The following is a 24,460-nucleotide window of genomic DNA, read 5'->3' as shown; positions in this document are numbered from 1 at the left end:
ACAACTCGTCGCATTTGTTTACAACTGTTGCTACCCATGAGTCATTTAACCAGGGCTAAATATGCGGAGTCGCTGAAGTCTTCTTGTGTTCTGAAGAATGTGGGGTCTTCCCACGCAATGCTCCGTTCCACAAGAATTCAAGTTTTATTTTGTGTGTGTTCCCCTTTATTTTTTTCACAAGAATCCTCTATTGTCTTAGACAAGGCTAGAAGGGGGGGGGGGATTACAGACAGGAGTGGGCAGATGACCGTCCCCCGTCCCCCCCTTCCCCCGACCCCCCCCCCATGCCCTTGATCTCTCCTACAGCTCCATCATCCTCCTCTTCTGCCCTTCCTCTCGACCTTCTCATGGATCCATTCCTTGGTCCCTTTGTCATTTACTCCCCCTCCTCCCCCCCTCTCTCTCTCTCCCTCCCTCCCCTCCCATCTGGACGACCGCAGACCTCTGCTCTGCGACCCCGCCGGACGGGCCAGTCCCGAAACCACAACACAGGGCTCCAGACGACAGCGGGGCCCTTGTTGGGTGGCGGTTGCGTGAGAAGTCCAGTGTGTTGATCAGGGCCCCGTGTGTACACATGGACCGCCGGAGAGCTGGGTCCAACACGAGGCCGGGCTCAGACCCCTCGGATCCAAAGAGCAGTACAACAACACAACTAAGGGCGGGGTAGCTGTTGTTGCACTAGTTGTTGTTGTTTTGTATGATGGCCTCATCTCCTCATGAGGCTCTCATACACAATGGATGTATAATAATAGACCTCATGATGTTTTAGAAAACATGTTAAAGAAAGATGCAGCAGGGGCCGATTTAACAGCTGTTGTTTGAGTTTGAGGTGATAAAAATGACCTAGCCATACTTTAGTGGGTGAAATGCACTGGGAGAATATCTTTATCCAGTTAACGCGCTAATTTGGGTTGGCTAATTTCTGCCTTACTTCCCTGATTGGTTAAGAGAATCCACCTCGCCCGCCAATCACAGGTGCGTAAAATGTAACACAACTCATTGGCAGAGAAAAGCGCGGAGGGAGGGGTCAGAGAGGCTGGTTTACCGGGTCATTTTCAGAACCGTATCAGAGTCCACCAGTGTCGTCTTCATCTCTCTTAACAACCTCATTTCCTGCCCTCTTGTCGACATTTGATACAAAAAGAGTATTACAGTATAATATTCCAGCATCCTCATGTTTCCTTCATGAGTTTTACAGCAGACAAACAATGAAACAAAATTATTTGGCCAGCCCTATTTCCATGTGGGGCAAAATAATGATACTGCAATATTTGTGCTGCAACAATAGTACCGTTATGCCATTTAACTGTGTACAAGGGGTTTAACTGTGTACAAGATAAAGACGGTGAAATACCCATGAGTAACGCGATTCGTACGGCTGACATCATTACCAAGTGGAAGCCTCCAAAGATTGGAAACATTTCCCAATAACGTTTTTGCAACTTTTCTGGATCAAAATAAGTCACAAAACTTTGGCAATACTCTGCATCCATGAGCTTCTGTGCACCACTGCACATATGACCTGTCCCTTACAAATACAAACTCTGCACAATCATCTTTGTTTCGTTAATGGTCTGTTCCCATTACTCTGCAGTCTCTGGCTACCACCGCTTTCTTGATCAGTTGGGCCACGACAGTAGAGACCGCAGCTACCCACATTGAGCAGAGAACCTGCCGATGTAGAAAAGCACTAATTCAAAGTCAATGTTGACACGTGTTTTCTACCCCCAGTTAAAAGCCTCTCGTCTCCCCCTCTCCCCCAGTTCTCTCCAGAGCACCCTGCGGTCTGATGCTGACTATATCGTCTCATTGGCTGAGAGCCAGATTCTCTCCCCCTCTCTTTCTCGCCATCATTCCTTGTACATTGATTGTTTTCAATGCACAAAGAAACGTTTGGTGACGCGACGTTGTCGGGCCAGTAGAACGCCGACCGGACGTGACGCTGATGACGACGCAGCATTTTCCTGCAGTTGGTCACGCTCCCCTCTCCCTGTGTCCCCAGTCCTTCTGGCTGTCCTCAAAGTGCCTCTCTCGCCCTCGCCCTCTTCCGAGCTCTAAAATCTCGGCTACAGCGGCCTCTATAACCAGTTTGATTTGGTTATTACAAGGTTATTATATCAATTATAATTCTTGAAACCCACGATTGTATGTAAGACAGAAATTTCCTAGACTTGAAAAAATATGATTATTCAAATGTTAGGGTACAGCACTTCACTAATGCTTGCCTCTTTCACAGAGCCTTCCCCCCCCAGCCAAACCTTTTTGGTGGGGAACCCTGCACACTGTAGTGAGATGTGTCTGACACAGAAACACACAAAGCTCCCTTGCCAACTCCCCTGTGTGTGTTTTCGTCTCATCTGTGTGTGTATAAATGGATGTGAGGGAACATAAATACGTGTGTGAGTAATGTCTATGTCTGCATAATAACAGCTATATTTCCCCTGCCAGATAGGTAGGTAGGTGTGTGTGTGTGTGTGTGTGTGTGTGTGTGTGTGTGTGTGTGTGTGTGTGTGTGTGTGTGTGTGTGTGTGTGTGTGTGTGTGTGTGTGTGTGTGTGTGTGTGTGTGTGTGTGTGTGTGTGTGTGTGTGTGTGTGTCTGCAGCAGGAGCAACAGAGCCAGGCTACATCTCTGGCTGCCAAAATGAAAGCCCCCCAGGTCAGGGCTCTCCTATGGAAGAGGGGGAGCTGAATCCCTGCTGGTAACTACAGCTAAGCACGGCATTAATCCCTGCTTAATATGACAGGATTTGTCCTTCCCTCCTGCCAGACATGTGTAGCCAGCTATCGGAGTACTGTGTGTGTCGCAATCTGATACCGGGGACAAACATAAATAAATACACACATGTGCTTGCGCGCACAAACGTACACATTGTAGAAACAGCGGAATGGCAGGGGGTGGGGGAGTGGACGATTCAATAAACTGTGGTTCGTCCTCTCTCTCTGTGTGTGTGTGTGTGTGTGTGTGTGTGTGTGTGTGTGTGTGTGTGTGTGTGTGTGTGTGTGTGTGTGTGTGTGTGTGTGTGTGTGTGTGTGTGTGTGTGTGTGTGTGTGTGTGTGTGTGTGTGTGTGCTGTTCAGGTAATTTCTTAACCAGAGCTAAATCAATAAATAATAAAAGCTCAATCAGCAAAAGGTCAGCTTAAATCAATTTAAAATCCCATGAGCAACCGCATCATTTCGGATCAGTCGAGTCCAGATTTAGGACACTCATCACTCTAGGTTTCAGATTAACCTGTCTGAAATACTCCTGCCACCACGTTGGGAGATAGTATAGCCTTTAGCAATTAGCATAGTTATTTCATCGTCATTAATCAAGACTTTTTTAACCCCAATGCAAGCATGGCCCACATTCACTGGGACACAATATGAGGTTATTTAATTAACGGCCGGCCCCTTGCCGAGGTTCACGGCCTGAACACCGTACGGTTCATCAGCACCTCAGAGAGGTGTGTGTAATGTGTGTCTGTTCTGTACAGCGCTGCCTTCTGACAGATGGTGACCTGATACATGGACAGGGTCTCCACCAGAGACAGGGTGTGAGAGAGAGAGATACACACACACACACACACACACACAAAGAAGGGGGGGGGGGGAGAGAGAGAGAGAGAGAGAGACACACACACAAAGAGGGGGTGAGAGAGAGGGGGGGTGGACCGAGAGGACGAGCGAGAGGGCGAGAGATCAAGAGTGAGAGAGAGGGCAAGAGAGAGAGAGATAGAGGGCGAGAGATAGAGGGCGAGAGAGAGAGAGGGCGAGAGAGAGAGCGACCCCCTGCCTATGTAAAAGGGCCAGATGGGTGGGATTCTCATTACACTGATCTGGTGAAGAAGGCCTACGCTGTGAGTGAGTGAGTGAGTGAGTGAGAGTGGGTTTTTTAAGGTCCTTGAGGGACTATGGGAGATAAAGTGTCCGAGATAAAGTGACGACCCCTCTCCTACGGATATTATGCACACTTGTTTGGCATCGAAACGACCCCCGATCTAAATATGGCATCATGTAATATTCATAACATCATCGGGAGAACATGCTGGAACCGTATTATTCGACTGAAACAACGAACACTAGTTGGGTGGCACATTTAGCTTTCGCTAATCACAGAGTAGCGCTAGCAGCTATCGCTAGCAGAAAAATGACTCCTTGAAATGCAGGTCAAGCCTTTCTGGTAAAACACCAGATCAGACGGGCACTCCATCAGGAGCTTCTCTAGCCTCAACGATGGAAACATTTAAGACTCCATGAATCTCTCGCCCCCCCCCCCCCCCCCCCCCAAAAAGAAAAAAAGGAAAAAGCGACAACCCTAATTAGGCTAGTGGGTGGCGGTTGCGGCGTTGAGATTAATTAGTCAATTCATCATTTATTGGGGAACAAGACAAGGCCCTCGGGCCCCCGCATAGCATCTGTCTTTCCCCTCTGCGAACAAGAAGCAATGGATGAGAACGTATTGATGAATCTACGAGAGCAGGACGCGGCGTGGACCGGGGCTCCAGACGGCGGTGTAAAGTCTCTGTCCCCCATTCATCTCCGAGCGTCTGGTGGACGTCACTTGGCTGGGCTGCTTCCGGCTCTCTCCGCGGCCAGGGGCCCCACTGGGACCAGAGGAGCGCCGCGGCCCCCGTCCGAGCCCCCGCGCGGACGATCGATGCGGCAGGAAGTGACATCAACCCCGCCACCTGGGAATGTATTGTTGGCTTCGCCCTCTCCCACATCCTTCTCTCTCTCTCTCTCTCTCCCACTCCCCCTCGACTCTCTCTTTAAAATCTCCTCCATACTGTAACTGCCCTTTTACCCTTATCTAATCATTATCCAAACACTGCATTTTCCAGCACACACACACACACACACACACACACACACACACACACACACACACACACACACACACACACACACACACACACACACACACACACACACACACACACACACACACACACACACACACACACACACACACGATTCCGACGAGAAACTCAGCTAAAAAAAACTGTCTCCTGTGCTGTGTTGTGTGTTCCCCCTGTCCCAGTAGTGTGTGCGTTGCAAAATGCTCTGCCCTAATGTGTCAAAGCGGCTGGATGATTGGGCCAACAATGCATCTGTTGTGTCCCGCAGTAATCTGGTCAAACTGGTACTCAGTGCCGGGGTTGTTGTAGATAATAGCTCCAACTATTCGCGAAAATAAAAGGAGCGAGCGAGCGACGATTGTGTTGTCGGGACCGGGCAGGAAGCCAGAGGGCCTATTTCGGGGCCTGTATGGGATCCTTGTTGCAGGGACCTGTGCTATTGTTTGGCTAAGGACAGCGTCTGGTGCTTCCTCTACACCAGAGGACGACGCGAAACCTGTGCGTGTTTGTGTGTGTGTGTGCGCAGGAGAGAGGATGAGGATCTTTGCCTTAGTTCGTCTGTCCCCCTCCTCTATAAATACACCCATATTATTGAATTAGACCAGAGTTTCTCTTAAACTCTTCGTTAACTCTGCTCCTCCCCTGGCAGGGCCGTAAATCACGCCATTGTGCGGACTGAATGGATCTCAAAAGGCGAAACAAAGTGCTTCTCGGCGTCCTTTCTCAAAGCGGGTGTCCAAGAGGTCATCGTTTTTACAATCATCTACTAATGGACGAACTCCACTGAACAAACCAGGAATCAACAAGTCAGAGAAGAAGAGAAATTGGCGGGAAAGATCAGAGTACAAGGAATAACATAAGACGGTTAAGTCGATAGAAGGCTCACACGTCAGTCTCTAAACGCTTCGCTCAACGAGAGGTTGAGGACAGGTTGCCAGAGTCTCGTTGCTAAAATGAGTGGAAACAATTACGTTAAAAAAAATAATAAACTGCCCTTGCGGAACCAATCAAAAGCCTTTGTGCGTGTGTGCTTCTAAACACTGTCAAAGCCAACACGTCTTGCTTGTTCTAAGTTCATATATTTAATACTAACTAAGCCGCTGGAAATCCTGACTTTCAGTGAACACACATTGGATGAAACGGAATCAAATAATGTAACCTCTCATCCGTCACCAATATTTACAAAATACTCCATTATGACAAAGTGATTTACTACACCCCCAGTTTATTTCACTGAAAGATTATTTCCCATAAGCGTAATTTCCAGAAAAATGAAGGGGGCGATGCCATATTACTATGGTAATCGGCAATATTGAAAAGATAGTTGATGACTCATAGCACTTGCAACGCACCGCATCCTTCAAATACGCTTCAGATTCAATTCCAAAGCGGTTTCCCAGGGTCCATTGCGTGTGAGTCTGTACTATGTTGCGTACAGGGGGAACCCAGTACACACCCAGTATCTTTGTTGGGATGGCTGAGCCGGATAAAATTGAAACCTGAGCCTCTTTAATTCCTGGGTGGTTTCCGATGGTAGTATTTGTTGGTGACACCGCCTGTTTACGCTGGCAATGAGGGTGGGTGGACAATGAGACCGACACAAAAAAGGGGCGGGAGCAGCTGTTACGAGAGTGACCAACCGCGGGGCTCCGATGAAAGCACTGCGTGGCCATTAGCATCGCGTGCACTCCCTGTTATACTTGCCCAACGACTGCGCATCACCAAGCGTTTCTATGTGTATTGAATCAATGGTATTATACAACTTTTGGTTTCAAGGTTGGATTAATCATGCCCTAATAAGGGAATGTGTTGTAATATGAAATAACACAGGTTGTCGTTTTGCTTTAATTGATGCAGGTTAGCCGAGACCTCCTTGTTTATTAGCGCGCTGGGCTTGCAATGCTTATGTCCTGTGTTATTGAATTTATAATGACAAGAACCCTACTCCCACACGAGTACTAAATCCTTTGAAGTCAAATTCTGTAGCTATTCCTCCCCAAGCCTCTGGGGACAACCCTGAAGGAAACACAGTTCCAAACAGCAGTCACAAAATGACATCAGATATACCCATGGGGTCGATCGCATGAAACAGTGGAGGTGAGGCGAAGGCGCTGGTTTCGTCTAATCCGGTTAGGATGAAGGACGGTCCAGCCTCAGTCCAGGTCAAAGGTCAACAATAAATGGCCTTGAATGATAACCCTCTGCTTGTGCCCTAAATACGGGAGTCTTGAATGTTGCCTCTCATCCTAGAGAGGATCCTGGTCCGGTTAGAGTCGAGGTCTAACAAGACCAGGACCCTCTCATACTATGGCTGAACGATTAATCGAATTCAAATCTAAATTGCGATGCAATAGAACGCGGTTATATGCAAATCGCAAAGGCTGCGATTTAAAATAAATATATAAAAGTCACAACGAAACGTCATTACAATTCATTTATTTTTATTTTACAATTCACTAGGTAAATAAAAGAAGTTTATAATATAAATTAATCTTAACACATCGGCCTGGCCTAAAGGAAAGAGCAGTTTTTATGTTGACTGCATCCAATGTTGTGTTGGTCATACTAAAGAAGGATTTATTTCTTTTTTAGTGAATAATAAACAACATATGGAACTTAATAAATTATAAAAACCGCACATAAAATCGTAATCGCAATATTGGTCAAAATACGTAATCGCAATTCGATTATTTCCCCAAATCGTTCAGCCCTATCTCATACTAGAGAGCGTCCCGGTCAGGTTAGAATCCAGTTCTAACCGTCCCCTCTCATACTAGAGGGTCCTGTTCCGGTTAGATCCAGTTCTAACAGGACCTGGCCCCTCTCATACTAGAGGGTCCTGTTCCGGTTAGACTCCAGTTCTACCAGGACCGGGCCCCTCTCATAGAGAATCCAGTTCCGGTTAGACTCCAGTTCTAACCTGCCCCTCTCCTAACTAGAGGGTCCTGTTCCGTTTAAACTCCAGTTCTAACAGGGCAGACCGGTACTACTTATGCACCTACTGAGGAGTCATCTTCCGGCTGCATCGGCAAGCAGGAAAATTAACGCCACCTTTTTCCGTTGTGTTGTTGGTAACCGAAAGGTGACATGAAGGACGAGGGGATTTTAGCGAGCTTGAGAATGTAAATGATTAAATATTCAAACGCCAATTTGAGGTACGATAATGTTAATGTGTTGTTCTAATTAAAATGATAATAACATGCAGAACACAGTTTGAGTGTGTGACCACCTACCCGGCAGCATTGGATAAATATCTGCCTTTCAAAGTTTATATGAAGACTAGCTAGAAAAGATACAACAAACCATTTTGACGTCGAGGTGGATTTCAACCAGGTCAGCAAAGCTTGTTGGGCAAACGCACATCTTTGCAAGTCATCATGTTCTTGGCCTCGACTTTGGCACTTCAAATTCGGAAAGTGATCACGAGAATGTATGGATGCTTGAAACTATTTTTGTGATGACACTGGTGCTTTTTGAAGTACTATTAACCGAAATGGGATTGCGTGTTTTTTTTTTCTTTTTAAGATAGTCCCTGGTTGAGTAGATTGCAAGTAAAGCGCAGGCCAACAGCTCAAATGTTGTGTTTTTTGTGTACTGGTGTTTTTTTTTTGTGTACTGGGAAGAGGCCAGGGTGTCACTCTCTCTATTGCACTGCAGAGTGCAGATAGGGTAGAGTTTTGCCATGTGGCTTGATAAGAGACTTCACATGCAGCAGGTTGACCGGGCAAACCCTGCAGCAGAGAAGGGGCTCTGCATGGTGCATTATTCAAGCACAATGACCCATTAAAATGCAGAGAAAAAAAAAAAAAAAAAACTGCATTTTCTTTTTCAAGGGGGCTTTGAAAGGGAAGACAAGGAAAGAAAATGAGATGTTTAGAAACCATACAAACAGCAGGAGGGTGAAGGGGGTGGAGAAAGAAGTGCTTGGAGTGGGCGGGAAATAAAAAGCAAGGAAGAATTCCCGTTTTGTGTGTGCTAAAGAGATGTTGTGCGTTGGGTAAAGCCCCTAAACTGCACGTTAAGGGGATTTCTACATAAACCTGAAACCAAAAAAAGATGTGCAATTTATATTTGGTGTTTGGTAAAGACAATCTGCTCTCTGCCTATTTGGACAGTAGTTTTTTGGATGCTTTGCCTGTGGTGGCCACAAAACCCAGCCTTTGAGTCACATAGGTAACTGTTTAAACATCTAGAATAAATGCCTCACCCTGTGAGTGTACATCATTCATTAAGTACAGAACATGTCCTTTGTGCGACTATTGTGTCCGGCTGCTGCCTTTTCAACCCTTCTAGGAAATTCTAACCGTATCCAGGTAGGTACAGATGGCTAGACAACTTATAACAAATGACACTCAAATAATCGCTCCTAAATCTTAAATCCTGTTGAGAGCCCCGTCATTACCCACTGCTGTATTTGTTTGCTGATCCCTCTGCCTGGCCTAGACAACATATCTCCCGACATATGGATCAACCAACTCACTCGCCAAAACACCACAGTAATACACCGGCTGGCATGGGGACATATGGTTATTGTTGTACATCTATTGGTGGTACTGGATGGTCCAATCCCAAAGAGAGCCCTGAGGACTAAGGACTAAGGACTCATAGACTAAATTGATCTCAGGTGCTAAGTGAGCGAGTGTGTGAGGCCACATGGGCTCAGATAGGTATATATTGGATTGGGACAGCACTTCACAAGAGCACATGTTACCTTGGCAACGTGTAAAGACAAAGATGTTGCTGACACTTGCCTGTTTGGGAATTCTCATTTTTAGTTTTTTTTTGTTCTTTTGTAAATGCAATGAACTGTGAATAATCCAGCATTCAATCAACAGGGGTGTAGTCACGTCATGAGATGTAGCTGGAAGAAGTTGTATTTTTAAGGAAGATGAAAACATTGTTCCGTTCTGCTTTATTTATTTAAGGAACATGGAAAAATTACCAATAAAGACTTCAAAGCCTGTGTAGGGAAATGACTTGAATTGATATACCTAGTGTTTGTGCGAATTGCGCCATCACTTGCAAAACTAAAGCTTTAATGAACCATACTACAGTATGAACCATACTATATGTCAGTCACAATTACAGTCAAATGCAGTCATAATAAATGACCTGACAAAATTGACAGCCCCATTCCTTTCTAAGAAACTCATTAGATCTGAAGCTACTGAGAGCCAGCTTCTCACTGATAGCCCCTCTGTGTCAATAGCTCAATGCAACTCAAACCAAGTGGATAAAAGGGATTCTGGAAAGGGTGTGGTCCAATCCCTCAGCCCAGAAAACCCACTCCATCCACTCTTACAGTCAGATTGCAATGCTTTCACAGTGAGGGAATACCAGCACATGGCTAAAGGCAGAGATCAAATTCCCCAGTAAGGCTAAACAGTGAGTACACAGACCTAATGCTAACGTTGCAACAATCTGCCCGTCATGGTGGCCAGGAATCTACTGTCCAACGGAAACCTGTCCTCACTGAACAAATCACTTATTTTGTACTCATGTCCTGCCAACATCTGCGGTAGCCAAGGTCAGAAACTTCCGGTTTCCTTGTGGTTAGATTCTTGTGTTTCCCATTCATCTAATTTCTCCGCCCTATTCTAAGTGGTTCACAGTGACTATGTGTATGTCTACTACGTCATTGCCGGCATTCTGATATAATAACCGCACTGGCATAGTGTCCGTAAAAATAAGTGCTGCATCCTGAACGCATGACGGGGCAGACCCGGACCGTATCCCTCCGCACACCACAATGGAGACATCTCTAAAGGAAGAAAGACTCCATATAGGAGGAAGGAACAACTAGGAAGCCGCAAACCGACAAAAGAAACACAAGCACAAACAGGGGGGGGGGAAAAAAAAACACTGCAAAGTGCATGCGTCATGTGTACACTGAAGAGTATAGCGGCTGCTAGCGCCGCGCGGATGTTGGATACATTTCCCTAATGGATGCCCGCCCCCGGGGCCAAGCATGGGAAGAGGAAGTGGGCGGGATGGGAGGTGGGTCACGGGCAGCCGGGGTATCATCTGCATACGCGCCGCCTCCACTACAGTAGATGTATACTTAGCCCTGCGGTTGCGTGGGTGACACAGCCTCACCTGAGTCCTCATTTAAACCAATGAGGGAGAAAGGCAAACACAGCCTGCTTGATGATGAACGGCAATAACCATGACGGATATGATCGTCCCATATTATGGTGATGAAGCTATGATTCCCTTCCGAGTTTACACTTAGGCTTTCTGCTACACCAAACGCAGTGATTTGTACTTACAAGAAGCCAGTGCCGTCACCGACGGGGAAGACATTAATATTAGTAAAACCTAGGAGTCAGAGCTTCTTGCAATGTGTCGCTTTTGGTTGGTAACTAGTTAAACAACTTTGATTGTACTACCTCTGACTACCTAGAGATGTTCATCAACAGTAAGACATGTAGAGGCCTGCCACAGTCAGAATAAGGTGCTAATGTTTAATGCTACTGTAAATCAACCTAAAAAAAAGTCTATAGGCCTATCTATAAAAAGCCCCTTTACATTCCCTGACCTCAGGCACATTAAAAGTGCAACTGACATGAGCATGTAGATCTTTACATGGTCATCTTCCATCTGTGGATTTGGCTCAGGGCTACGCCAAACAAACCATTTAACAATAATTGTACGGCAAACTGCAATACATTGTGATACAGTGTAGTACAGTGTGCCCTCTTGAAAGACGACTTTGTTTACAGAACGACAACAACTTGGCACAAGATGAATGTAGAACCGGTATTTGATGAGGCTCTTAATCATATGGTTTTAATTAAGTGTTGTTGATTTTAAAGTACCCATTTGCCTGAAAAAACACTTGCCTGAAGTGGGCGTCAACCAATACACTTCGTCAATAGGAAATAACAGAAAACGAATTATCAATATCTTCTAATTGCGGCCCCGAAAAAGGGCCACAAAAACAGCAGCAAAACATTTGTTTACATTATCCAGGAACACGCTGGTAGTAGTAGGTGTGGTCAATGTTATTCAAAGACGTAGACAGGTACACATAACTCAAGTACGTACAGTCCCTACAGAGACAACTGTTCTGGCCTAGGGGGGAGGGGGGGGGCAGGGGCACAGCACAGCTCAACCAAAATGAAACTAAACCTTCAGCAAAATGCCTCCAGCAGACCCAGGGACAGCTGGGGGCGACCGACCAGCACGGACACACAAGGGGATAGCTAACCCGATGTAACTGACAGTTTTGCCAGCCTGCCGGAATTGTATTCTACTGCCAAAACAGGTCTGCGGGGGCCTGCTGTGAGCGCTTCTTATTTCATGTTGTTTATACGCTTCACGTTCAACTGAAGGCTTTTAAGACACGTTTGTTTTCCCCTCATTTCCTACTGGTGTTGCTAATGCTGTCATTTTTGCTTGCGTGGTTGCTGTGGTGACAGCGGTGCTGCCCCAGCGACGTCGGGGATGTGGACAGTAATTCAATTCTTATTCATGACGGTCTCATACCATCACCCACACATCAATACGCCACCACACCAGAGGACACTGAAGTCAGGACAAACGCATCAAATATACAGAGGGCAGAACAGGGGAAGCTGTTGTTTGGCATAAAAATAGCTTGAGGGAAGAAAGTTTTCATGTTGCTGGTGGTAATATTGTTGCTGTGGGGATGGTCGTGTTGCTGTGGCGATGGTCGTGTTGCTGTGGCGATGGTCGTGTTGCTGTGGCGATGGTGATGGTGCTGATGCTGTGGTGATGCTACTGTGGGGATGGTGCTGTGGCGATGGTAGTGTTGCTGTGGCGATGGTAGTGTTGTTGTGGCGATGGTAGTGTTGCTGTGGCGATGGTCGTGTTCCTGTGGCGATGGTCGTGTTCCTTTAGCGATGGGAGTGGTGCTGTTGGGAGGGTGCTGTGGGGATGGTAAAGCTGCTGTGGTGATGGTAGTGTATCTGTGGCAATGGTATTGCTGTGGTTATGGTGCTGATGCTGTGGTGATGGTACTGTGGGGATGGTGCTGTGGTGATGGTCATGTTGCTGTGGTGATGGTAGTTTTTCTGTGGTGATGGTAGTGTTTCTGTGGGGATGGTAGCGTTGCTGTGGTGATGGTAGTGTTGCTGTGGTGATGGTAGTGTTGCTATGGAGAGGGTAGTGTTGCTGTGGAGAGGGTAGTGTTGCTGTGGAGAGGGTAGTGTTGCTGTGGTGATGGTAGTGTTGCTGTGGTGATGGTTGTGTTGCTGTGGTGATGGTAGTGTTGCTGTGGTGATGGTAGTGTTACTGTGGTGATGGTAGTGTTGCTGTGGTGATGGTGGTGTTTCTGTGGGGATGGTAGCGTTGCAATGGAGGTGGTAGTGTTGCTATGGAGAGGGTAGTGTTGCTGTGGAGAGGGTAGTCTTGCTGTGGAGAGGGTAGTGTTGCTGTGGTGATGGTAGTGTTGCTGTGGTGATGGTTGTGTTTCTGTGGGGTGGTAGCGTTGCTATGGAGACTGTAGTGTTGCTGGGGAGAGGGTAGTGTTGCTGTGGTGATGGGTGAAAACATTTGAAGGGTCCAGGAACATGTTGAGCAACTGGCTAAGTGCACCTCTTGATAGGACATGAGTCCACGTGATCATGTGGTGATCAGGTGGGCCGCCGGGACCCAGGTGGGTTCTGCAGCGGAGGGAACAGCACGCTGGCGGCCTGAGCCGACTGCACCCGGAGACAGATGAGGTCTCGGGTTTTGAGTACAATTGAGGCTAAGTAGAGCATCACCGCCTGGATAAGAGTACAGCAGCAGACACTAAAGTGGCCGATACAGGACCCAGTGCCCCTGAACGACAGCACTGCCAATCACAGTGAGACGGGGGGGGGAAGACAACACAGTACCATGTAGACGGCCTTTAATTCAATGTTTTCAGCATGCGGGAGGGAGGGGGGGGAGGGACACGAGGCAGAATAAAACGGTGCAGAGAGCCACGTGTAACCTCTCGAGACGGACGGAGAGCGAAGAAGGCCCCGCTTACGTAACGTCGGGTCAGGATACAAACCCTCGCTTTAAAAGAAACAAAAAAAAAAACGCACACTGCTATTATCTTCGGCAACGTTGCCACGGTAACGCCGATGCCCAGCGCATTGCATAATCGCACTTTGACGGGGAGGCGAGGGCGGTCCCGGGCCTCAATGGGAACTGCTTGGACGGCATGATAGCATTACTGCCAGCAGATCTCAGATAACAACAACAACAAGAACGAATGGATAATTGGCCACTGAAGGGAGCACTAGTAGGCCCATCTCATTATGGCTCGCTGGCGTGCACTGGGCCGCTGTCTGTATATAATGCAGCGCGTCCATCACTGTCCGACCGCAGTCAGGCCCTCTATTGGTTCTGCTCTTCTGCGCTTCTGAGTCCAGCCCCGGCCGGTGCATTCGTTTCCCTTTCCCCGTCTGATTGACTGGTCTGTCGACGGCGGCAGATAAGAGACATTTGTTCAATGTTTGAAGTTCCAGCCGCGTCAGCATCAGAGGATTAAGAAAAGACGCCGGGGCGTGCGGCGTGGCCACGGGCCTGCGTTACGTGAGACGGTACGGTCTTCAGGACGAACGCTGGTAAATACTTGACCTTGAGGTTTCCATCCCTCAGTTAGAAGAGACGAGGGGTACGTGTCCTCAAAAAGCACTCGAACCCATTCCTGGTGGGGAATAACATTACAACCGTCCAGGGAAACTAAACTGACGTCTACTACTGTTCCTCTGCGGATTTACTTCCCCCCCCGTTTGGCTTTGCCCTTGTTCACGTGACCTCCTCCAATCACCCCCGCCCCCCTCCACAGGCACTCACTTCCAGCCCTCTAAATAACCCCATGTTCTTGTCATTCTCATGTTCCTGCACACCACCTCACAGTTGTCGCAGTGTAGGAGATCGTCTGCCGTGGTGGTGGTGCCGGTTTCATTTTTCACTGAGCTGAACCATGTGTCCAGTAGGCTCCGCCGTTGGGAGGGGGGGGGGGGGGGGGGGGGACATTGATTCAAGGTGGTTGGGAAAACTAGGCCAGCACCGATAACTGCACTGCCTTCGCTCTCACAGGAGAGCACACCGTGGATTACAAGCCCCGGAATCCACCATGACCAACCGCTGGGAGAGACAATCCTGTTCGAAATCGACTGGCATGGTTAACTTGGCAGAAGAGAGAGGAGGTAACAAGACAGAAGTGGTGGAAATCAGAACAAATATATACAACTGAAGGGAAGTGTATTTAGTTTGAGTGAAATGCGGGCAGTTAGCGACATGTGCATATCTTCAATGGAACGCGTGTCTTTTTTGGTGCAATGAATGAATGAACCCTAATCACGGAGCGGATCGAAATCAATTGAATGATGCGTGTCTTAATTTATGGCCATTTTACAGATTCAGGTCTAATCCAAACCCACTCAATTGAACAACCCTGGTGCGATGCATTCGACTATGCCATGCATTTCTCGTAAAAGTGTGCTACACTCATGACAAACATGGCTAGCTGCTCTGTCCCAGTTAGCATTACGGTACTAAGGACATAAGCAGGAGCATAACGGCGGTATAATCCCAACACTCGTATAGGGAGGAGGAGGGGGGAAGGGGGAGGAAGAGAGGAGAGCTAAGTAGGGCACATGTTGTGTTGATGACAGAGGCGGTCCGTCATAAGGAAGCGTGTGGTCCCATTCAAACAGCCACCAAAGACTAGGGCAGCCCAGGTGATAGGGAGGCCCTGTGGAAGACCTTCTGCAAGGTTCTGGTTGGTGTTGATAAGGGGGTGGACATGCTCAGAACTCATCACAATGTCTAGTTGAGTTAAGGGTGCCTATCCTTAAATCCAAGTCATTTTATTGATGATTTAAGATTACCAACAGCATGATATCAGGGTGGATAAAAACATGGGACTTTGGGGTTTTATGTTTAGACAGCTTGAATAAAGCAAGGAGGCCTCGTCTCCATGCTGCCTTATCAACATCACAAGCCAATGCCAAAGTAACGGATAAAGATTTTAATTCAACATAAAGCTCCTCTATTGCGTGACGCGGCGAAGCAGAGAATCAAAAGTCGTTATTCAAATTTAAAAAGTCACTTTGTGTGACTTTGAATGGCTCCCTGTTTGAGCGAGGCCAGCAGCAACGTTCACATGATGGAGAGCTGCTGGAGCAGCGATCCTGGTTTCACTCGGGCCACACCGTTTACAAGGGGTCAATGACAAAAAAAACACACAAACATACAAAGACAACATACATACAAACTGTGGACATGCGCTGATAGAACATGCATGGGCAGTGTGCACCTGTGCATACACATCCACAAACAGTAACACAGACACAAACACACACACACTGCCCAGTGGCAGTGACACAGACACAAAAGCACAGATGTGGACAGATCCAAATAAGCCACACACGTAGGGTTGACTCATGCGCACGCAGGCCGTTTCACCCACTACAGATGCAAATAAGGGTCAGGCAGTGAACGGCAACACATGATGATTCACACCCAGTATCGGTAGCTTGGCCTGCAAAGCTCCGCGAGCCTAATAGGCTCTCTCACACACACACACACACACACACACACACACACACACACACACACACACACACACACACACACACAGTAGTAATAGTACAATTATCCAAATCAGGATGACATAATACGGGATCGAGTTGATGTCCTTACTACAAATGCCTTTTGTGGATAATAAAGACGTTCTACGTCACTCAACCTCATTTCGAATACGAGCACTCGGTGCTGTACAGTTCTTTCATGCATTTCCTGAACATGCAAGACAGAAGAGCCTCAACAAGATGTGTTGTGCACCAGTGCCCGCGGCGATGAATACTTCTGATGTTTTGAGCTATTTTCAGCGGCAGGGCAAGCTGGCCGAGTGAGTCACCGTGTGCCACTCAATACTGTGTGCGTAAGTGCGTGCGAAACAGCGCGGGCGCGCGTGCGTGTGTGCGTGCGTGCGGCAAGTCACTATTGTGTTACCCGACTCGGACATCCATCCGTGCAGATGCGGGACAACTCCAGAGCCCCGCCCCCTTTCCCCCTGCCATTTCACACGCTACTGTGTGTCTCTGGTCTCCAGGGTAATGCTGCTGCTGCTGCTTCTGCGGTGATTTGATTTGGGTGTTTTGTGTGCACTCCAGTCTCTTTTCCTTGTTGGCCTATCCTTGCAGCAGTCATGCTGATGTCTATTATGTTACAACGTGTACGATTACAAAAAACAAGAAAGGCTGTGCTAAAAGTAGGCCAACATTGTATTTTTTGGATTGCGGATCTATTACACAAGTATTGGGTATGGGGATGTACAATTACACAAATTAAACGAGAAATTGCGCATCGTGGAAGTGAAGTTTCGGAGACAAATCGAGAATCAAGCTCAAAAGATAGCCCGAATATCAATCTCTTGTCTCAGCCGTTCAACGAGTAAGGAACAACAACAACAACAACAACAACAACAACAGGCTCCCTCGGTATAATAAACATACTTTCGTAAGCATCAATATAATACCTGTATATTAACCATGGCACGATCACTCCTCCTCGTTAACTCTCAGGGGGGCATGCATGTATATCATGTGGCATGTTGAGTGCAGAGGTTCATGAGGTTGGGACGCCGCCGCGGGCCAAACTGTGCATGATGACTACAGGTGAGGGAACTGCGACATCCTATGTGACAAGGTCCCAGGGCAACAGAACCGCAACCTACTGGCCGTCCGGTCATTGAAAACGACTCATAGGTTGACCACATATCCCACACGAGAGGTGTTGGATTGTGGTCCCAAACATCTCAGAGAACGGCCCATGCTGAGGACTGAGGATGAGGGCTAGCCTTACCTTCGATGGCGATGACATGTTCTCGGATCTGGTTCTGCAGCAGAGGCTCCTCCACCCGCTCCAGCAGCTCGTAGATAGAGTAGATGTTGGGGTGGACGGACTCGAACCGCTGGATCTCGGTTCGGATCGCGGCCGAATTGGCCAGGTGCTGCTGGTAGTTCATGTTGCAGTGGGGGGGTCGATCGCTCCTTAAGATCTCCCCAACAATAAAACCACTGGCCAAGAAAATCCACACAATATCACAGGGGAGAGACTAAATAACGGGTGTGGAATCCGACTACCACGGGATACTCTGGTGTGTTGTCGCCTTGTGCGGAACGCCACTCATCTAGTGGCCGCTGCTGGGCGCCAGGAGTCCCGACCCACCGAACCGAGGGGGTCCCACTCAGTCCTGGAGAAGAGACAGATGCTCACCGCGTCCCCACATCCCTGCTACGGGCCACACGGGGACCATGTCAAACACACACTCAGGCTTTCTTTTCTGGTGTGTCGCAGTCCGCATTAAAAGGCTGTTGGTTACTCACAGACATGTATCATCACAATGTTTAGGACGAGGAGCAATGGATGGAAAGGCCTCCCTCCTAGGTGGCTAGCTAGTCGGGGAGCTAATGCTAACAAGCTGGCGCGTTCGAGCCGGGTGGGTGAGCAAAAAACTCGGGAAAATCTCCACCCCCGGAAAGTGTCCTTAAAAAGACAAGAGCGGCTCGTTCCCACGCGAGGACGGGTGACAGCGGCTGCCAACCGGTTCAAGGACGAATCAAACCCGATCCACCGTTGATTTCAGCCAGGGGTGAGTCGCGGTGCGTTTGGGTGCCAGACCGCTCAGAGTACTGTTCCTCGTTTGTGACCAGCCGCAGAACCCTGGTCCAAACTTCAGTAGCTGGCCCCGGACCCACTGAGATAACCCCCCGCGCTGACGAGGAAGGGAAAACACAAAAATACGGCCAACGATAGGTCCGAACACACTGAGTGATTCCCAGTGCACGCTGGTGTATCTATTCCGTTAACGTAGGCAGTGTACGTCCAGGGCAGGACGCTAGTGTGTGTGTTTCCTCTTGGAAAAACGTCTGTTCCCTTTCACTTCGAGAAGCTGCACACTGCGTTACTGCTGCGCAACAGGGACGCGCAGGTTAAATGAGAAATCCCACTCGGTTAATTCTAAGGACATATTTCCATTTAAATGCAATGTACGATGTATGTTTATCCCACCACTGCCAATGATATGCTTTCAACGTATGAGTGTTGTTTGCAAAGTGCTTAAAACGTATTTATCTGGGATTTAAAAATGTGTAATAACCATCTGCGCCATTAAAGATACAGTAAGTACAGTAAGGCCATACGCTGATGCACAAAACATGCTTTATTTATCATTGGACACATCTCACCAGAAAAGTGGACTTATACTTAGAAAAACTAAATACCATGCAATGATCTATCTCGTCAAACAGAATCAGGTAGCATAGTGGTAGGCCTATATCATGATAATAATAAAACAAGAAGATGAAGAAGAATGTTTGAGAGACGTTATCATCATTATTATTTGTATTAATATTATTATTATTATTATTAATAATACTAACAATAATAATAATGATGGACTGACTATTATTATTATTTATATTTAAGAATTTGGTTCAAAGTTGCTGTCATAGTGCGGGCATCGTCTCTCCATCGAGCAGCAGATAGTGCACGATGCCGCTCTTCTTCCTCCCACCACTCGTGGCCTTTATGCAGCACTCGTGGTCGCCCACGGAGAAGCGGGTCTCGGTGCCGTCGTCAACAAACTCGCCCTGCACACAACAGTTCAAACCAGAGGAGAATAAAGTTAGGTGCATAGGATAGAAGACCACACAATCACCGTGTCCCAACAGGTTCACACATCGGGAACCTCACCATTGTGTCCATTTTCTGTCCGTTGCACCACACATCCATAGTGTCCTTTTCTGTTGGAAGTACATAATTTATGAGTTATTTTTTGAGTAGGAAGTTAACAATCCAATGTCCCTTCTCTCCGAAAGAAAAATGGTTTGTTTCTTCCGTCAAGGAGCGTTTTAACTGCATGCAACTGAATGCATCCGGTCACTGCTGTTATAACAGTATTAAACGGTAGTTTCTGATATCTCATGCTGAGAAATCCTTCTGCACTGTTATCATTCCAGACATGGAACTACTGTTAATGAGTGATCTTGAATGGATGAACCTTGAACTGCATTTTCCTCCCTAGTTATCGTTTTATTTTCCCAGAGGGTTTTAATAGAACTTGGAGTTCCCCACGTCCAATCAGAATAACACCTGAGGTCATTATTGTGCAGTGGCACATGTAAAGCCAACATCAACACTAGATCCACAAGGACAGCACAGTGGCAGATCCTGATCAAATCGATGCCAAGTGACATCACCCGTTCCCTATTAATCTAGAACAACAATTCAGTGAACGGTGTCTCCTCAGCGGTGTGGCTGACTGTAGTGATAGGTTGGCTTTTAATATCGTTTCTCAACCAGAAGGTGGGGAATCTAAACACGGAGTCGGAGCCTCACCCAGCACCACCCTGAAGTCCTCTCCATCCACCTTCAGGATCCAGGTGGTGGTGACCTTTGCCCTGTCGTGGCGGAACTTCTCCAGGCTCTTGCCGCCGATCTCCAGCGAGTACTCGTAGGAGAAGCCGGTGACTGCCTCGATGTTGACGCAGGCTCTGGTGTGAGCGCGGCCCACCGTGAACGCCTCCCTCCCCACCAGCTTGAACATCCAGTCCCTTCGGACCACTTCCTGTCAAAGGAGGCATTGAACCACAGGCCCCGACTTGAGTTCCCCGAGCTGGGATGGATAGCCCTGTCCTGTCAACGGGGGACAAAGGACCCCTCTGGCCCCCTTTTTACGCTGTGCCTCGGAATGCATTGCAACTTTCTGACTCCACAATTCAATTGACATCATTGCTTAAAAATATGTAGCCTTGACTGTTTAGCAGCATATTTGAACACCTACGTGGAGATATTAAAATTGATACAGACAGTTTAAATCTTGCTTGTGCATTTGATTTTCTTCTGAGCAAATGTATACATTTTATTGAAAGGGGTGATATTATGCCACCAGGTGTGAGTGTGATTAGCCATTACAAGCCGTTTGAATAATCTGCCTTTCCTTGTACCATAGTGACATCCCTAGTGGGTGTGTCCACCTAGATGTATGTTGGATAGATAAGCAACCTTTGCCACATTCCACCGGGTAGGCTGATGGACTTCATCTATCCAACACACATATGGGTGGACTGGACCCGCCCACTAGTGATGTCACAAGGGCACAGGGAAAGGCAGATTTTCAAACGGCTTGTAATTGCTTATCACACTCACACCTGATAGCAAGATATCACCCCCTTAACTCTCCATTCCTCTCTATTGTCCTCCCTTTCACTACCAGCAGAACCGTTTCAGCATGGAGCCAGGCTCTCTGAGGGGTGTGGCGGCCCGCGGCCTGACACCGACCGAACCCGGGCGTCAGTACAAGACACACGTTCACAAATGACCCCAGGGGAACATGAAGGCCACGGCCTACCTGTCCGTTGACGTACACGACGCGTTTCCCCGTGGTGGTGCCATGCGCAAACTCTATCCTGTACACTCCGTCGCTGAGGGCCACCCCCCACATGCCCACCACGTCCCCGGACAGCATCCCCTCTCTCTCTCTCTCTCTCTCTCTCTCTCTCTCTCTCTCTCTCTCTCTCTCTCTCTCTCTCTCTCTCTCTCTCTCTCTCTCTCTCTCTCTCTCTCTCTCTCTCTCTCTCTCTCTCTCTCTCTCTCTCTCTCTCTCTCTCTCTCTCTCTCTCTCTCTCTCTCTCTCTCTCTCTCTCTCTCTGGAGGTCTTCAAGCCATCGTGTTATCCGATCCACACGGAGACAACAACGTGACCCTCACCGCGGTTATTAGACGGGTAAACACTACCGAGGTGTAGCCTTTAGACGGGACCCGGCGTCTCACATTCTGCTGATCCCGGCTGTGCTGTGCTGGACCCTGGAGGCTCAGTGAATTACAGTAAGAGGCTTAGGTTGTGCACTTCCAGCGTCGCTCCAGCAACTTCTGAGGCATCGCTAGGTGGGAGCTCCGCCTCTTGGCTGAGGACACCCCCCGCTGGCGGGGACACAGGACAGGGTTTTTGTGAACCGGTTGGAACAGAATGTGTCCGGCCTCTGATGAAGTGCTCTGGAGCAAACGACTGAGGAGTTAAAGGTGCTAGGTACGATTTAAGGGCTGTCATTTTAGAAAGTTATTTTAGAAAAAGGCCTAGATTTGGCACATCAGCTATTAGTGAGTGAAATGCTCTGGGATAATATCTGTTTCTGTTTCTTTCCTGATCGACTCACGGAATCCATCTCTGCCTAGTCAATCACCGGACTGTGAATAAAAAACGTCAGTGGTGGAGAAAGGTAGGGAAGGAGGGAGGGGGCAGAGAGGGAGGAGACCCTTAGCTTCTTCCACAATCTCGCTCACTTCTGCTCTCTCTCTTTACAACTCTCAGATCTTACCTACAGCCCATTTAAGCTAAAAAGGTAACCCATTCGATTGCTTTGATTCGACTTGGTTTAGAGACCTATTTGAAGATTGACCCTTCCATTAACACAGCCGTTTACACTTGTGACAAACAAACTGAAATACTTCCCCTAGTATATTATTAGATAATGATATTAGGTTAATTGAACTTTATTCATCCGGCCAGTTAACTGGGGTTACCTGAAGATCCCACTGGCCTCTGATCAGTTAAAGCCACAAACACCTGCTGTTGCCTCTCTTCTGATGCCCCAACACCTCGCTCACTTTAGGGCAACAGCTTGGCAAAACAGCTTGCGGGCCACATGTGGCCCGGCCCATTGTTCAATCTGGCCCGTCAGGCATATTCAATTAGTATACTTCTTTTTAAGCCTTTCTCTGAAGGGGAGTTTGAAGTAATGTATGGTAGAGACACCCAAGGCTTTTTATGTCCAGAAAAACAAAAGCAAATTGTCATGATGTATATTTTTTAAGTGTAGAAGTAGCAGTAGCACTGCTTCTAGTATAAGTATTGAAGGAGTAGTAATAGTAGTAGTAGTAGTAATAGCATTCATTGAATACTGGGGTGTGGCAGATGATTGGGATTTTAAAGGAACTACCCTTTAATTTTTTAAGAATCATAAAATACCTACACCGTTTTAGCATTAGGCCTAATAGATAACTGGAATGCAATTGTTTAAGGAGTTTAACAGATAGCAGGATAATGTGGAGGGCAGAAGATCCGAGTTGCAGCTACTGCTGGTTGTTTTCAACAGACTGTTTCTTACATCAATCCCTTACATTATTGAATCACTCACATGGCTGCTGTATAGTTGACCCCCGCTTCGAACTGTACAGAATTAAAGTCACCTGTTCCTCATTCTAGTCCCAAAATAAAGCACATCTTACGTCTGGCACTTGTTCCAACATGAACCCTGCATATCGACTTACTAAATAAATAGTGTAATGAGGTGGCTGGCACTTCAGGGTCTTTCGAGCTGCAATTCAAGGTTAGCCTGCCATCTAGTGGTGAAACATATCTACAACTAGTTCTGTTTTGCAAACTTCTATTGTATTCAAATTCTTTTCAATATAAGTCATGTGTGTATGTGAGTGTGCACATGTGTGTATATGGCATTATTGGCCCTTTCATATTATCTTTTTTAATCTGATGGTTGAATAATAGTTGACCAGAGGGCTCACTTTGTGAAATATGATTTTCTTTATTAATACAAATATATAATACAGTTATAAAGGTATTCACTGCATACTTGTTTTATGTGCAGGTCAATGTATTGAGTTTTGTGTTACAAATGTGTGACACACCAATAGAAAAAAATTAAAATCACAAGACTCTGTGAAAGTACAAATATATACGTATGTGGTTCGAACGATGAATAGGTGAGTCCCTTTTTCGGTCTAAACGGGTTGAGTGAAGCAGACGATATTCACCACATGACTCACAGGTTGGTCTTCTGAGCCACGAGGCCAGTTTCATCATGGGTGACTGTAGAAACAAACTATGACGTTGACCACTCAGTCCTGTATATCTGTGTCGCAATATGGAAGAGGAAGGACATTTGTCACATGAATGAATGAGGACTGTTCCACACTCAACAACATACAAGTGGTTTGGTAAGCAAAGAGCATTGGAGCAATCCCTGCTGTACCAGTAATACACTTGACCAATGGCTTTAGCTCCTTTTCCGCCATTGCCCCATCCATGACATTCGCTGGTGTCTCTTTGGTTTTATCCCATGTTAACTGCACTTTGGTGACAGAAATTCAAAACTAGCTACCATCTAATTAGCAGTTCAAACCAAAAGGTCAGTATAGTGTACTTTAGTTTCTCTTCCCCCCCCCCCACCACAACCTTCGTCACATGACATAACCCAAAAACACGATCAGTTTCCGAGATCAGCTGGTTTATTATAATAGGTCATTCAAGACAGGTTTGAAAATAACGCCATTGATAATACGACATAAGGGAAGATAATTTGCGTTTTTAGGCGTTCTAAAGGAAATCACCCTTTACCTGACTCAAACACCACGACCACAAGAGATTCCAAATAGAGTTGTAAGATGTCGAGAATAGGGCAGTGGGAGTCATTAGTTTTCGCAGTTTTTTCCCTCAGCTCAGTGGCGCTACAACTGAACCAGACCGACGATCGCGCCGTAGGACTTAGGTTCTTAGTTCCTACACCAAGACCCATTTTACACCAAATTTCACTAAATGAGGACGAGAAGAATATATTTGGCACCAAACATGTCCCATTTTAGTGATCTCCT

General features: G+C 47.1%; 2 protein-coding genes and 2 long non-coding RNA genes across 4 annotated transcripts in view; 2 read left to right on the top strand and 2 right to left on the bottom strand.

The window, feature by feature from the left end:
• LOC132455319 (uncharacterized) overlaps positions 1–17,788 on the bottom strand; it is a 29,412-nt gene extending 11,624 nt beyond the window's left edge. Inside the window, exon 1 of the long non-coding RNA XR_009525183.1 lies at positions 17,654–17,788. This is a non-coding gene — a long non-coding RNA (uncharacterized LOC132455319). The remainder of the gene's footprint in view (positions 1–17,653) is intronic.
• The window catches only part of LOC132455171 (CLIP-associating protein 1-B-like), a 175,487-nt gene that overhangs the window by 98,073 nt on the left and 52,954 nt on the right, over positions 1–24,460 (top strand).
• LOC132455341 (uncharacterized) lies at positions 17,755–20,581 on the top strand. Its single transcript, XR_009525205.1, has 2 exons — positions 17,755–18,443; positions 20,156–20,581. It is a non-coding gene; the product is annotated as an uncharacterized LOC132455341 (long non-coding RNA).
• Positions 18,994–21,320, bottom strand: LOC132455290 (fas apoptotic inhibitory molecule 1-like). Its single transcript, XM_060049137.1, has 4 exons — positions 21,204–21,320; positions 20,192–20,420; positions 19,547–19,596; positions 18,994–19,443 (listed from the first exon to the last, which is right to left on the bottom strand). The coding sequence occupies exons 1-4, from the start codon at positions 21,318–21,320 to the stop codon at positions 19,300–19,302; spliced, it is 540 nt and encodes a 179-aa protein (XP_059905120.1). The 3' UTR covers positions 18,994–19,299.

Source organism: Gadus macrocephalus, chromosome 4 (genome assembly GCF_031168955.1).
Source record: "Gadus macrocephalus chromosome 4, ASM3116895v1".
NCBI lineage: Eukaryota > Metazoa > Chordata > Actinopteri > Gadiformes > Gadidae > Gadus > Gadus macrocephalus.
Note: the sequence above shows the minus strand (reverse complement) of the source record. Positions and strands in the feature narration are given on the sequence as shown.